We start from the raw sequence: 13,091 nt of genomic DNA on the forward strand, positions 1-13,091 counted from the left end.
CTGGTGCAAATTACTGACCTCTGTCATCATTTTAGGTGGGGGAACTTGCACAATCGGTGGCTGACTAAATACTTTTTTGCCCCACTGTATTTGTAGGGTACAACTGAACTATTATTGTAGTAAAAGTATGCTTTAGAAATAATCATAACAAGAAAATACAAACTTATTATAAATTCAAAATTGAGAGAAATATGTAACATAATAGATGTTATAATTTACAAGAAATAAATTAAACACACCGCGTTCAATGTTCAGTCATCCTAAACAACCACATGCCAGGAGTCATTATAATAATATTACACACAGATTTAAAAAAAATAACCCAGTGCTTAAGAATAAAATTGTTTTTGTTTGCTTTTTTTACGAAATGATAAACAATAAATCAGTTCTTGCTGAAATGATTTTCCCCTGCGTATAACCTCAATAAGTAAGCTAACAACCTTATCTATAGATCTCTTTATTAAACAGCCTGTAGAAAAGAGCTTATTTATGTTACTAAAAACCACGACTGTACTAACATAAACAAACCACTAACTAATTAATGAATGTCTCAACAATACGCCCTTAATAACAATAACTTACTTCTAATAACTTATTCTCGTTTGGCAAAAAACTTGGCCTTGGTGATCATGTGCTGTTGTGCTCCTGTCCAGATTTGTGTTTACGGACATCAGAAAGTGAGACAAGTGTCAAAAATATCAGGTCGCCTTTCTCTTCTCTTTGCAATTTATTTACAGCCTCAAAGGCGATGTAGACACACAGAATGAAAGAGAGCACAGAGGAGAACAGCAGGGATGCTGAAAGTAAGTAAATATGAATAAAGTATTGTTTTTACTACTTTGGGTTTTGGGGCTGAGTATACTCTGTCATCTCACTTTCACGTGTCTCTTTATGAAGCAGGACAGTGTTTCAAAGGTAAGGACTCGTGAAATGTCATGTATGAGACGCTTGTATTGCAAGACACAGACAGGAAGTGTGAAGTGATTTTCTGCAATTATGCTTTTATACACATCTTTACACAGAAAATATTGTTTACTGCTATATTAAAGTTTCAAAAAGAACCAGTAATAAAAATGCAACGTAAAGTACACATTATCAGTAAAAATATCTGTAGTATCTTTTCAGGTGGTGAATTAATTATATGAGGAATTTTTCAAATAAAATTATTTAAAAGAAAACAATCATTAGAAATCAGCATGATTAGAAAACTGATGGAGCATGATTTGTATGGAGGCTACCAGACTGCAGCAATGTTGTAATGGACTGAAAACCTTACAGTATCTGTAGCTCAAGATCAGTAGCTTGTCACCTATTGATATAGATCGAGTCTATACCCCTGTAGCTCTGTTATATCCTTAAAGTGTTAAGATGACATTTAGGTTTACTACACGTATACAATGTTTTTAAAACTGCAAGGTAAAAATAGATCTCAACAACTCTGCTTGTAGTGCATGCCAATATAGTGTTAAATATGCTGTCTGTTTTGAATTATTCACAGTTATTAGTTAGAATGGTGTGAATAATAATAATAATAATAATAATAATAATAATAATAATAACAGATGCCTAGAAAAACCTCAAAGAACATTGTGGCCAAATATCATGAAACACCAATACAATCATTTACCTTTGTGTGGGGGAAAATCCAAGTGAGTGGTGCTTTGTGACTGTTACAGCTGTCCTGAGTTATAAGTCAAAACATCAAAGGACACAAAAACGAGTGTCTCATGATTAACACTGTGGGTCTACTGACAGCCACTGCAAAGTCTTTGGTCACATGTGCGATTCTCCATGGACTGTGTCAGCCTCTCATTATGCTGCTGAGAAGTTTGACCTAATGGAGTCTTCTCGTAGCTGACGATGCTTCCCAGAGTCACATTCTTCGCCGTGTGTGCGACGCTCAATGGTAATTCTGTAGTTTTTTCTGCACAAGAAGGATTCAAAATAAAGTACAAAACGATGTCTTTCAATATGTTTGTTTTTCCTCTACAATTTTTACTTTAATTCCTCTCTTTCACCATTAAATCATACTCAGCAAAGTCATGGAGACCCCTCTGAAAGCAGGGGCTAAAGTTAAAACGCTATAACATGCAAAATAAATCAGGAAAATCTAATATGAAAGTCCTTCACTTGAGTGTTTGATGATGTGACTGCTGATTAACTCTGAAGTTTTCATTTCTTCTTAATTTCAGTAAGTAAACCAGTTTTGAGTCAGTAAGATTTCATTTGAGATATAATTCCTGAAGTGTACATAGTTTTTATCCAAGGCAAAATTACACCAGAACATACCACTGTCCAGAAGAGCTGACTACATAGTTTTTTACCTGAAAAAGTAGAACGCTACGAGGATCACAGCCCCCAGAACAGCTCCGACTATGACTCCAGTCAAAGCTGACACTCCTAGTCCACCTGTTTGGACGAGCACTCATTAGTGAAAACAAACACTGCACCAAAATATTGTTCATCAATGTCACACGTGTCATTAACATACATTTACAGGGTGTGTCTGATTTATCGGTTTTCTCAGGGTGGTCTTTATCCCCTCCTTTCAGACTGAAATGCTCAGTGTTGAATGCTGGCAACAGCTGAAAAGTCCCATTTACACCAAAGTAATTGGCCACCACCTGTAAATGAGTCAGATTGTTGTTGTTATTAAGCTGCACAACACATTCCCAATATGAAGCCTGTTAGAGATCTTAGAGCTTCTTCTTACCTCATAGGTTCCTGCTTCAACATTTATCATGGTCATCAAAGAGAAATCTCCATTTCTATCACCATTGGCATCTATAGACACTTGGCCAGCAATTCCTGCAACCCATTATGAAGCAGCATTATTTGACTACAATCCCAGAAATGTAGAGGGAAAGATACCTCACTACCTCATAGTGCATGAAAAGGTTTTTGTTTTGTTTTCCTTTTTGGCATATTTGTCACGTTTACATCTTTCAGATCACAAAATAAATTGTAGTACTAAACAAAGATTTTAAATAATCTTCCCAGGAGTGACTAACCTACCAAAATTGCAGTGCAAAAGTGCATCGACATCTCCTCCAGTAGGTCACAAAAGAACCTAGAACAACATCTAAGGAACTGCAGGCCTTCATTGCCTCACTTAAGGTCAGAGTTCATTATTCAACAAGACGCAGAGCAAAAATGGCATCCATGGGAGAGTTCCAAGGAGAAACCAAAAACAACACTAAGGCTCATCTCACCAACAAGTATCCTGATGATCCCCAACACGTTTGGGAAAATACTATGTGGACTGACAACCAATGTTCCCTCTGCTGGCACGTCTCTGTGTTGCGCACAAAAGAAATCTAACCTGAACTGAAATTAAGATTAAAACTTTAACAATTCTGTTCTGCAGTGTTAGTCAGTGACTGGCTGCTCCCGTATGGGATCAGAACGATGCCACCTTATCCCACAGTCCAGCCAATGATGCGATTCACATTCTGATCAACGTCGCTGACAGGCTATGACAGCGTCCTTATGTGCCGACACCGGTGTTTTAGCAAAGCGGCTGATGAGGAGTGAAGCCACGTTAATGACAACGTGTACAACCATTGGAGATGTGAGCAGGACAGACGGAACAACTGACGGGAAAAGTGTGGACTTTATACCAGTTTTTAAATTGTGTTGATCGGCCACGTAAAACCAGAGTTATGATAAAATATCTGCAATGTTTGGTTTTCTTCCTGAATACTGTCGTTGTTTATATTTACTGCGGGAAGAAACGGTAAAAACAGCGTTTTATAAGGAAAACGCTCGAAAGCCTGTGAGCAAAAACAACACCAAACCCCTCCCCCAGCCTGTGTGTCAGAACAATGAGGCGCCTGCTGAGTGTTACAGGAGTTACAGCAGTGATACATCTGCTGCTGTCAGGCCTGCAGGTATCAGGCTGTTGTTCTCCTTCATCTCATTGTGGACAAAAATAATTTTTTGGAGCGGCACAAATAATTTGTGTGGCATCAGATTTGATGCAGAACAGCTGATTGTTCTGTAAATAGTTTGAAATGTTTGTTTAAAACGCCTTGGCTGCATTTTTAGGTAAAAGCTGCAAAAAACTCTGTTTGCAAAACTCAGTTACTTTTTTGAAGAAGTAACTATATAATTAATTGCCCAACATTGGTCATTATTTACTGTATTTTGCAGACAGAGTTACCGACTCTCTCCCAGACCACAGACTCACAATACAAGTCAGAGCAAAAAAAATAAAAAAGAAGGTTGTGTTTTCAAAATTGGAGTTCAAGTTATTTTTACGTCCAATAGTGTTAACATGCTACAGGTCATGAACAAGATCTTTTTTGTAAGTGGGCTAAAGCAGTTAATTAAAAGTAGTCTAACATAAAGTTGGTTCAAAAACTGCTTCTCAGATTTGTTAGTTTTCTAGAGAGCAAATGATTTCAGAGCGATCATTATCATTTTGCACAGTACCTGCAGAGTCATCAGTCACTGTATTTTCTGTACAATGGTATATTAATGTCAGTGTTAATTCCACGTCAGCCTGATGTTTTTTTACTCCTTTGCATCAGTGGCATTTAAAAGTTCATTCTTCATTGCTCTTGTTTTGTCGATGTGCAGATGTTGCTTTAGAGTTAAGCAAATATGAAGTCTGCAAGTTTATATTTGATCATATACAAAATAACATCAGACTAAATGATGGTCACATAACACCATCTCGTGTGTTTACCTTCGAACGTTCTGTTCCACATACGTGAGGTGATCTCTGTTCCATTCTTCTTGCTGTACCCATTTTTCATGGCTTCATGCAAGGCGATGGTATACAGTAACAGGGCATCATGGAACCCCTCCACAAACATGTTGACCTGACATGAAACAAATTCATGAAGTGACTGTGCTGTTCACATAATCACGATGGCTTTTTAGGACAGATGTCACGATGCTTTGCATACATTTACCTTTTGAAGAACTGACAGAATATATTATCAATTTACTCGATATGCAAATGGTAAATGGACTGATTCTTATATAGAGCTTCTCTCCCACAGTACTCAAAGCTTAATACAACACACAACATTCACACAGCACTTTCTTCTTTGATTTTAAGTGCTTATTAAACTAACATTCATACTCCGATGGACGCATCGGAGAGAAACTTAATGTCTTGCCCAAGGATAGTTGACATGCAGACTAGGGGGAGCCAGGGATCGAACCACGAACCTTCTGATCAGAATCTACCTTCTGAGCTACAGCCACACAAAGAGACTAAGTGTAAGTTTCTTGATGCGTGCACAATCATCCAGGTAAGTACATCCCAAAAAGTTGATTCTGTTCATCTGCATCTGTTTTCAGTGGGAAAAACGTTTCATCACTCATCCAAGTGACTTCTCCAGTGACTGAAACCAGCCCACTGAATGAGCAGTGGACTAGTTTCATTCGTTGTGCAAATGTCCTGTTTATAAGGTTGGAAACCTGCAGTCAGCTGAGACTAAAGAAGTCACCTGCATGAGTGCTGAAACGTTTTTCCCACTGAAAACATCCAGTTATTTCTCTTGGTGGTTTTATTATGTAGTCTTAATCTACTTTTAGAACCTCTATACAGTATCCCATTTTAGGAATTTTCTGTAGTTTAACTTTTAAATAGCACTGCGATGTAAAACACATTTGCTTCTGCTAGTCTCTGAAAGAAGTGGTACACACCATTGTATGAAATCTTGCTGCCCCTGGGGCTAAAACTGGGATTCTGACAGGCTCCATAAGTGAGTTAATTCCCACAGACTCCCATGATATCATGGTCCTTGGTCTTTGTCCAAGTATCTTTAGTTTTATTCTGGACTTGTGTCTTAGAAAGTTATTAGATAATGAAGGTTCTAATTCCTAAATATGTTATTTTTACTGCATGTGTTTGTTATTTATAGTTCTTGATCTTTGCTGCTTTATTTTAGTTCCTCTTTTGTGTCCAGTCTGTCTCATCTCTGTTTTCCAGTCTCCAGTGTTGCTGATGGCCCGACAATCAGCTGCAGAAAAGAACAAAGTTATAACATACAAAGGTTGAAGTGAGAGTCCACTGCAGCCTGTCTGTACTGTTCATGTTGTATATTCTTCATGTGGCTTTTTTTTTTTTTTTGTCATTTTTGGCTTAAAAAAACAACACAATTTGTTGTTTTTTTACTTTTTCCCAATTTGAACTTCCCTAAAACCTCTGACACATATGGAAATAATGCTTGGGGTTTTACTCACCAGTTTGACGTTGTACTTGCTCTGAGGGGGTCGTCTAATTGTTGGGGTTATCTGTATTATTGTAGGATCTTTACCTAGACGGGTTTTTTGTTGTGGTTTGACACTATACTGTATAAATCAAACTGAATTGGAATAATCTTAACAGCAGTTTTAGTGTGAGCTAATATGCTAAACTGCTATTTAACACTAATCATATATTATTCTAACCCTGGAAAAGTCCTGTAAGGTTCCAGTTATCACACATATTTTTTTAGTTCTGTTCACTTGACCCTCCAAAATCACTACCTAAACCATGAGGCAAACATATCAGCATTTACGCTCAGTTTTCTTATGCCTTACACTTCTTTATTTTAGTCTGATATTGATAGACATACTTACATTTTCACAGTCTTTGCAGTCATGAAGCCCTACTTTTTCAAAAGGCATTTTCATTTCTATGGAGAAGTTCTCAAACTCAGGCTTGACAGTTCTCAGAAGAGTCACAGTGTTCAGAGCAGCGTAGGCTTGCCTTGCATCGTTGTCGTATTCATCACCTCTCTTCCATGAGCCATTGCCTAGAATTTAAGTTTCCAGGGACAAAAAAAACTACATTTACCAAATAATTTACAAATGTAATGCTTTGCTTGTTACATAGAGCATACATTTACACACAAACCTCATCAAATTGAACCTGTGAAGTAGAACTAAGAACTACTGAGTCTTTCTTTAATCGTTTCACATCTACTGATGCCTCACAAAGAAGAGAACTTGTGCTAGATCAATAAAATTTAATTAAAGTGAACTAAAGTAGTCTGCAATTATTCTAATGTGAATGAATTAAATGGGTAATGTCACTAATATCCATCCATCTATCCATTTTCTTCCACTAATCCAAGGCTGGGTCGCTTGGTCAGCGGCCTAAGCAGAGAAGCCCAGACCTCCCTCTTCCTGGCCACCTCCAGCTCGTCCGAGGGAACAACAAGGCATTCCCAGGCCAGCCAAGAGATACAATCTCTCCAGCCTGTCTTGGATCCCCCACAGGGCTTCCTCCTGTGAGACATGCCTGGACCACCTCAAACAGAAGGCACCCAGGAGGCATCCTTGTCAAATTTCCAAACCACCTCAACTAGTTCTTTTTGATGTGGAGTAGCAGCGGCTCCTCACCCTATCTCTAAGGGAGAGGTAACTCGTCCCTGACCCGGAGCCTCATGAACGCAACGACCACTTCGGACTAAATGATGTTGTTTTTGTGCTTTTTATCACACACACATTTACACATCAAGTTACTTTTTGCACAATGCTCCGTCTTTATGTAGTCCTGTGTTGTCTGTTGTCTGTCTGTTGTATGTAGCACCATGGCTTCGGAGGAACGCTTCACTGTGTACACATGGTTTTACTGACAATAAAGCCACTTGACTTGACTTGAGTGGGCACTCCATCATTTTCCGTCTGAGGACCATGGCCTCAGATTGGAGGTGCTGATTCTCATTCCCTCACGTATCCACGAGAGGATAAAGAGCTGGACCAGTATTCTCTGACGGGAAAGAAAACTGCATTGTTTCTCCTGTATCCGAGGTTCGACTAACAGACGTAATCTCCTTTCCAGCACCGTGACATAGACTTTCCCGGAGAGGCTGAAGAGTGTGATCACCGTATAGTTTCAGCACACCCTCCAGTCCGTCTTCTAAAAGATGGGAACCACCACCCTGGTCTGCCAGTCCAAAGGTACCACTCCTGATCGCCATCGTAGAGGTGTGTCAACCAAGACAGCTTTACAACGTCCAGTTGAAGTCAGCAGTGCTCCACCAGCACTTGTACCCCTCCTGAGTCGCCTGAGTTTGCCAGAAACTCTTCAAGGCAGTCCACAAGTCTTTTTCCATTGCCTCTCCAAACTTCTCCCACACCTGAGTTTTTGGTTCAGTCATTGCCCGAGCTGTGTTCCTCTTGGCCTGTCAGTACCTGCCTCTGAAGTCCCACAGGCTAACCAAGCCCGATAGGACTCCTCCTTCGGCCCAATGGCTCCCTTCACCTTTGTCCACCTGGTTTGGCGGTTACCACCACGCAGGCACCAACCACCTTACTTAACTGGTACACACTTTAACAAACCTTGACAGACAATGCCAGTGCTTTCTAATAATTATTTACCTTAAATATGTATGTTAGACACATTTAAGGTAATGGATGTTAACTTACCATAAGAAGAGGCATTAAAGAGTTCAACATTAAAGAATATGCATTTGCCAGTTGTCATCTGTCGTTTGTGTGCAGCCAGCATGATCTCTCTTATTTTTTCTGCTCCCATGCACATAATCACCACTGCAGAGAAAATCAGACAGAGACAAAAAGTCATTTAATAGGCTCATCAGTTTATTTGGACACAATAAGTTATGAAAAGGGAAAATTAATTTAGGTAAGCTTTAGTGTAATTTACGTTAAAAGATAACCCAAGCTCCACAAATAATAGTGAAAATAATAACAATTCAGTCGGATTCACAGTCGGGTGGGTGGTGTGGTTTTGCCACACTTGTATACATTTTTCACACAGTCATCAAATAATCGTAGTTCCTGACAGATTTTCATTCCAAGCACATCAGATATTTAATGCATGTAATTTACTGTGTAGCCAGTTACAATCTTTCTCGGTGTGCAGGTTAGTGCTCCACAATAGCATCGAACCCCACATGTCCCAGATGTAATTCTTTTTTGAGGAGCATATCATGTTAATCAAATTCTAACACACATACCTCACATAGCTTCAAATGATGAAAAGAACCATCAAAGTGAAAACAGTAAGAAATTTACCACAAGCCTATCTCCAGCACAGCTGCTGATAATTATTACTGTAAGATGTGCACGTATACACAGAGCGCTCTGTGGACTATTTCCAACACAAAATGTAACCAGTGGATGTGTGGTGTGTAATCCTGGATGCACGTCACTCTGATTAGAGCCTGCAGATGGAGCAGATACTGGACCAGCTGCCGTCAGAGACAGCTGGCTAAAGCTAATCAGCTGATGGACTCCATGCAGTGTGCTGCTTTTGGGCCACATTGGCACAATCAGTGCTGTTACTTAAACTGTATATTTTCAGTTTAATCAGTCATGTTAGTCAGACATCGTCCTCACATCTGATGGAGCAGATAAGCTTTTAACTTAATCAAGCTGTCTGTACAGACTGCATCATGACTCATATTTCATTTCAAAATGTGATTCGATCTTCAAGATGAAGAACTTACTGATCCTGCTGGGCTGCTTGATGTCGCTGCACAACAGACTAAGCATTTAGGTACACACTAATGAACTGTAAGGAAAAGATTCATTACAGCAGCCCAGCTTCTTCCATTTCTCAGTATTTGGTGTTCATATGCAGATGTGGACAGGGGCCAGCATGGTACCAGCTGAGCATGCCTGAGAACACATCCTAAAGAGGAAGGTGCTCAAGAGGTATGTTGATCAGATACTGAACTGCACAGCTGACTCATATCAACACAAACAACCAAGTTGTCTCCAGATGTACAAGCTCCTGTTTCTAAGATGGAGTTAATACACTACATAGATGAAACCTATATTTCGTAACCTTTATATACGTAATATAATGTGTTGGTTTACCACCTCAATCACTGCCAGGGGCTTGGACTGTAGAACAACCAGGAAAACATGCAACACATCAACTACACATTTAAATAGTGCTTTTCTACTCTTGCTGAGCACTCGGAGCATTAAGAAGCTGTGTACCGATGAAACACAGTCAAAGCTAGGTGCAGGTTCACTGTTCACTGTGTCTTTCTCAGGAACAACACTCCAAGACTCCTGCACTTAGGGACACACCTCACTTGCTTTTACTGTATGTAACTGTATCCACTGCCACTCATTATCATTTGATCAACATTATTGGATTATTATTATAATTATTATTGGATGTTTCAAGTTCTGTTGAGTAGTCGGCTTCTATAAAATTGAAACTGGTACTGGTGCTTTTCTCCAAAGCACTTTCTAGTAAAAGTCTTATTCGTCCAGTCTCACACGCTTTCATACCAGGACTTTAGTCTAAAACTAAAACAGCTGCACTGGAGGCAACTTATCTCTTGAAGGCAACTTCAGCATCTTGTCTCGGAGGAGCCAGCGATCCTTCTTTCACAACCAAAGTAGTTGCATTGTGCAGACCATTACAATACAGAGTTTATATGAGTCCTACATTGTTTCACTTTTTATAAGAAGTACCAGCTGCTTGGTGGCCTGACACACTAATATGCCCTGAGAAAAAAGAGACATGTGTGTAAGCAGTAAACCATAACAAGCTGATTAGAGGACGTTTAAGTTTAAACACAACACAACTGTGTCTTTTTCCCTTTTGCTCTTTGGAAAAGCTGTGATGTCCGTGGCACGGGTAAGCACATGCTTTGGTAGACTGGTGCTGAAATGGGTCAAACGGCAGGTGTTCCTACTGATGGCTGTCCAAATGTGACAGGAAAAATTGTTGGAGATTTGATGCAGAGCCAAGATAAAATGACTAAAATAAACCCAGAACTGATATTGGTATTATGCATTGTATTATCCACCAGGAGGAGTCGTATATGTCAGTGCTAGAAATGGACCACGCTACGTTTTTTACAGTTTGATTCCCTGCAAGTCAGGATCAGTGCTGGATTTGTATTTTTCTCAAAAGAAGAAAGCTTTACACACATACAGTGTGGAGACATTATTGTAGCATCTTTAACTTCAAATACAAAACGTCTTGATCCTGTTGTGATTTGGTGCTGTACAAACTGAACTGAGACATGCTCAGGAGATGCTGGTTCTCTTTGGATGCACTTTCATGTGTAACTTAATCTCAGCGAATAGATGAACAAATACAGATGCAGCTTCTTCTCATCTGTCCACGCTGTCCAGTGCATTTGTTCAAGCTCCAAAAAGAACTCTGGAGTTAAAGTTAAAGTGCAGAAAAAGTCACTAAACTATGAGTGAGACAGCAACAGCACTTTGTGAGCAAGTGTGCACACTTTATTCACGCTTGTGGAATACTGATTTAATATAAAATTAAATAATTTTACATTTGAGTTCAGACTGGTCTTCACACTCCAACACGCTGGGAGTCGGTGTTTCTCGAATGCCTTTGAAGTAAAAACTGACCACTTTTCAAATTGTAATTGTAAAATGTTCATTATTATTATTCAATTCAACAATGCAAAGTCCTCGAAAACTAGGAAAAAAAATTAATCAAATTAATAGAGTTCATATAAAGCACCCTGATTTGCATATTAATTGCAGGAATTTAAAGATAATCATCTGAAGAATTTAAGAAATCCATGTTAGTAAAGAGACTCCTCACTGCTCTGTAGACCGCAGAGCCTTTTCTGTTTACTTTAAATATTTAATGATCAAAATGAGCGAAGTGAGCCGAGGAGGAAAAAGTCAAATGTAACGAAGGATTTTGCTGGGTTGTATAAAAGGGTTTTTTTCCCCTCTGGTGTCCCAGTGATTAAAAATAAATAAACCAACAAACACATGGCTGCACAAACAAGGCTTGCAATTGAAAAACAGTAACCCCAGCGCCCCGTCTAATAAGGAAGATTCAGAGTCTCGCTGGAACATTCCTCACAACTCTGTCACTTAAACACACCTCCTGAAATATCCCTTGAGTCAGTGGGACAAACTTCACCTCAGTACTGCCAGCACTGTAGCACCCTTTAATTACACTGGGCTCTACACACTACTGGCCCTGTATATGCTCTGCAAGCCATTCCACGGGGCAGCGCTTGCAGCCAGCAATATTTCAAAACTTCTGGATTTTCCTTTTTGCTGGAGCGCTGATGCTCGTTACAAATGAACTCAGGAATGGGCCAGCACATGGAGCACTTACTGAGTGCCCACACTGTATTTCAGATGCCCTGTTTCGCCTGTTAGCTTTCGAACTATAACATAGTGAAAATGGGCAGAGGCAAATTGCAATGCCATTTCCATAAAACAACAAGCAGTGATGTTGAATGTGCTTGTCAGACAGGTGAACGGGATAAGGAAAAGAAAGGAGGGTGGAAATTAAATATGTATATGTAGGTCAGTTAAACAGAGTCCTTAAGATACAGAAATCAATATTTATTTCCTGACTAACTGTTTCTCCTTATTATTATAGTCCTGGGGTACATATCACTGTCTGAACCTTGCAGCCTGATTATCAAGTCACTTGTGGTTGCAGAGTCAAAGTGGATCTCGAGTCCTACCGGAGCCCTGGAGGAGTTCTGTCCTTCATACAGATTCAGGATCAGAGTGCAGGTCTCACATGGACTAACAGTGGAAATGAACCAATCACAAGAAAGGTTTGTGTTAGAATCTTTATGATGTGATGTTACAAAATCATCTATAACAAATAGTTTGGGTTTTTTGTTTGCATACGTTGGGAGAAGCACATAGTTTTGAATTATTGGAGATAAATTATGAAAATTTCAGGGGCGGATCACGCCTCCAAACACGGCCCTTCCGTGTATTTTCTATATATGACCCGCACCCCCGGCCCAGTTCTACAAGCTGTTCGTTCGCGTTGATCCCCCCGTGTTCTCTCATTAGTACACGGGGGGATCTGCCAGGCCCGGGAGCTGCCGCCAGTCCCTATCGAGGCCTTTAAACAACCGCAGCTCAATTCTTGATTAACCCTCTCAAGGCAGGTGTTGCCAATTTACAACAGTTAAAAACTAACAACCTGATTACCCCACATACATATTTTATGAGTTTTTTTTACTCAGAAGTACCACTGGAGGACTTGGTTGTGCATTAGCAACAAAAGGTTTAATTTGAGCATGAGAGGGCTAAGCCATTTGCCTTTATATACTAAAACTAAGCTAAAACTAACCCCTAACCCTAACCCTACATCTTACATTGTAATTTTATTTGCATTTCAAACTGAGTATGAAACAATA

General features: G+C 39.6%; 1 protein-coding gene across 1 annotated transcript; it reads right to left on the minus strand.

Annotated features, from left to right (window-relative positions):
• Window positions 1-104: 104 nt before the first annotated feature.
• On the minus strand, window positions 105-8,530 carry npr3 (natriuretic peptide receptor 3). Its single transcript, XM_013915990.1, has 7 exons — window positions 8,374-8,530; window positions 6,580-6,755; window positions 4,691-4,826; window positions 2,714-2,808; window positions 2,492-2,624; window positions 2,325-2,409; window positions 105-1,924 (listed from the first exon to the last, which is right to left on the minus strand). Exons 1-7 carry the CDS (start codon window positions 8,528-8,530, stop codon window positions 1,813-1,815), a joined length of 894 nt encoding a protein of 297 aa, XP_013771444.1. The 3' UTR covers window positions 105-1,812.
• Between the last annotated feature and the right edge of the window lie 4,561 nt (window positions 8,531-13,091).

Source organism: Pundamilia nyererei, unplaced genomic scaffold, assembly GCF_000239375.1.
Source record: "Pundamilia nyererei isolate P.nyererei 1_Seehausen unplaced genomic scaffold, PunNye1.0 scaffold00420, whole genome shotgun sequence".
In the NCBI taxonomy this organism is placed as follows: Eukaryota; Metazoa; Chordata; class Actinopteri; order Cichliformes; family Cichlidae; genus Pundamilia; species Pundamilia nyererei.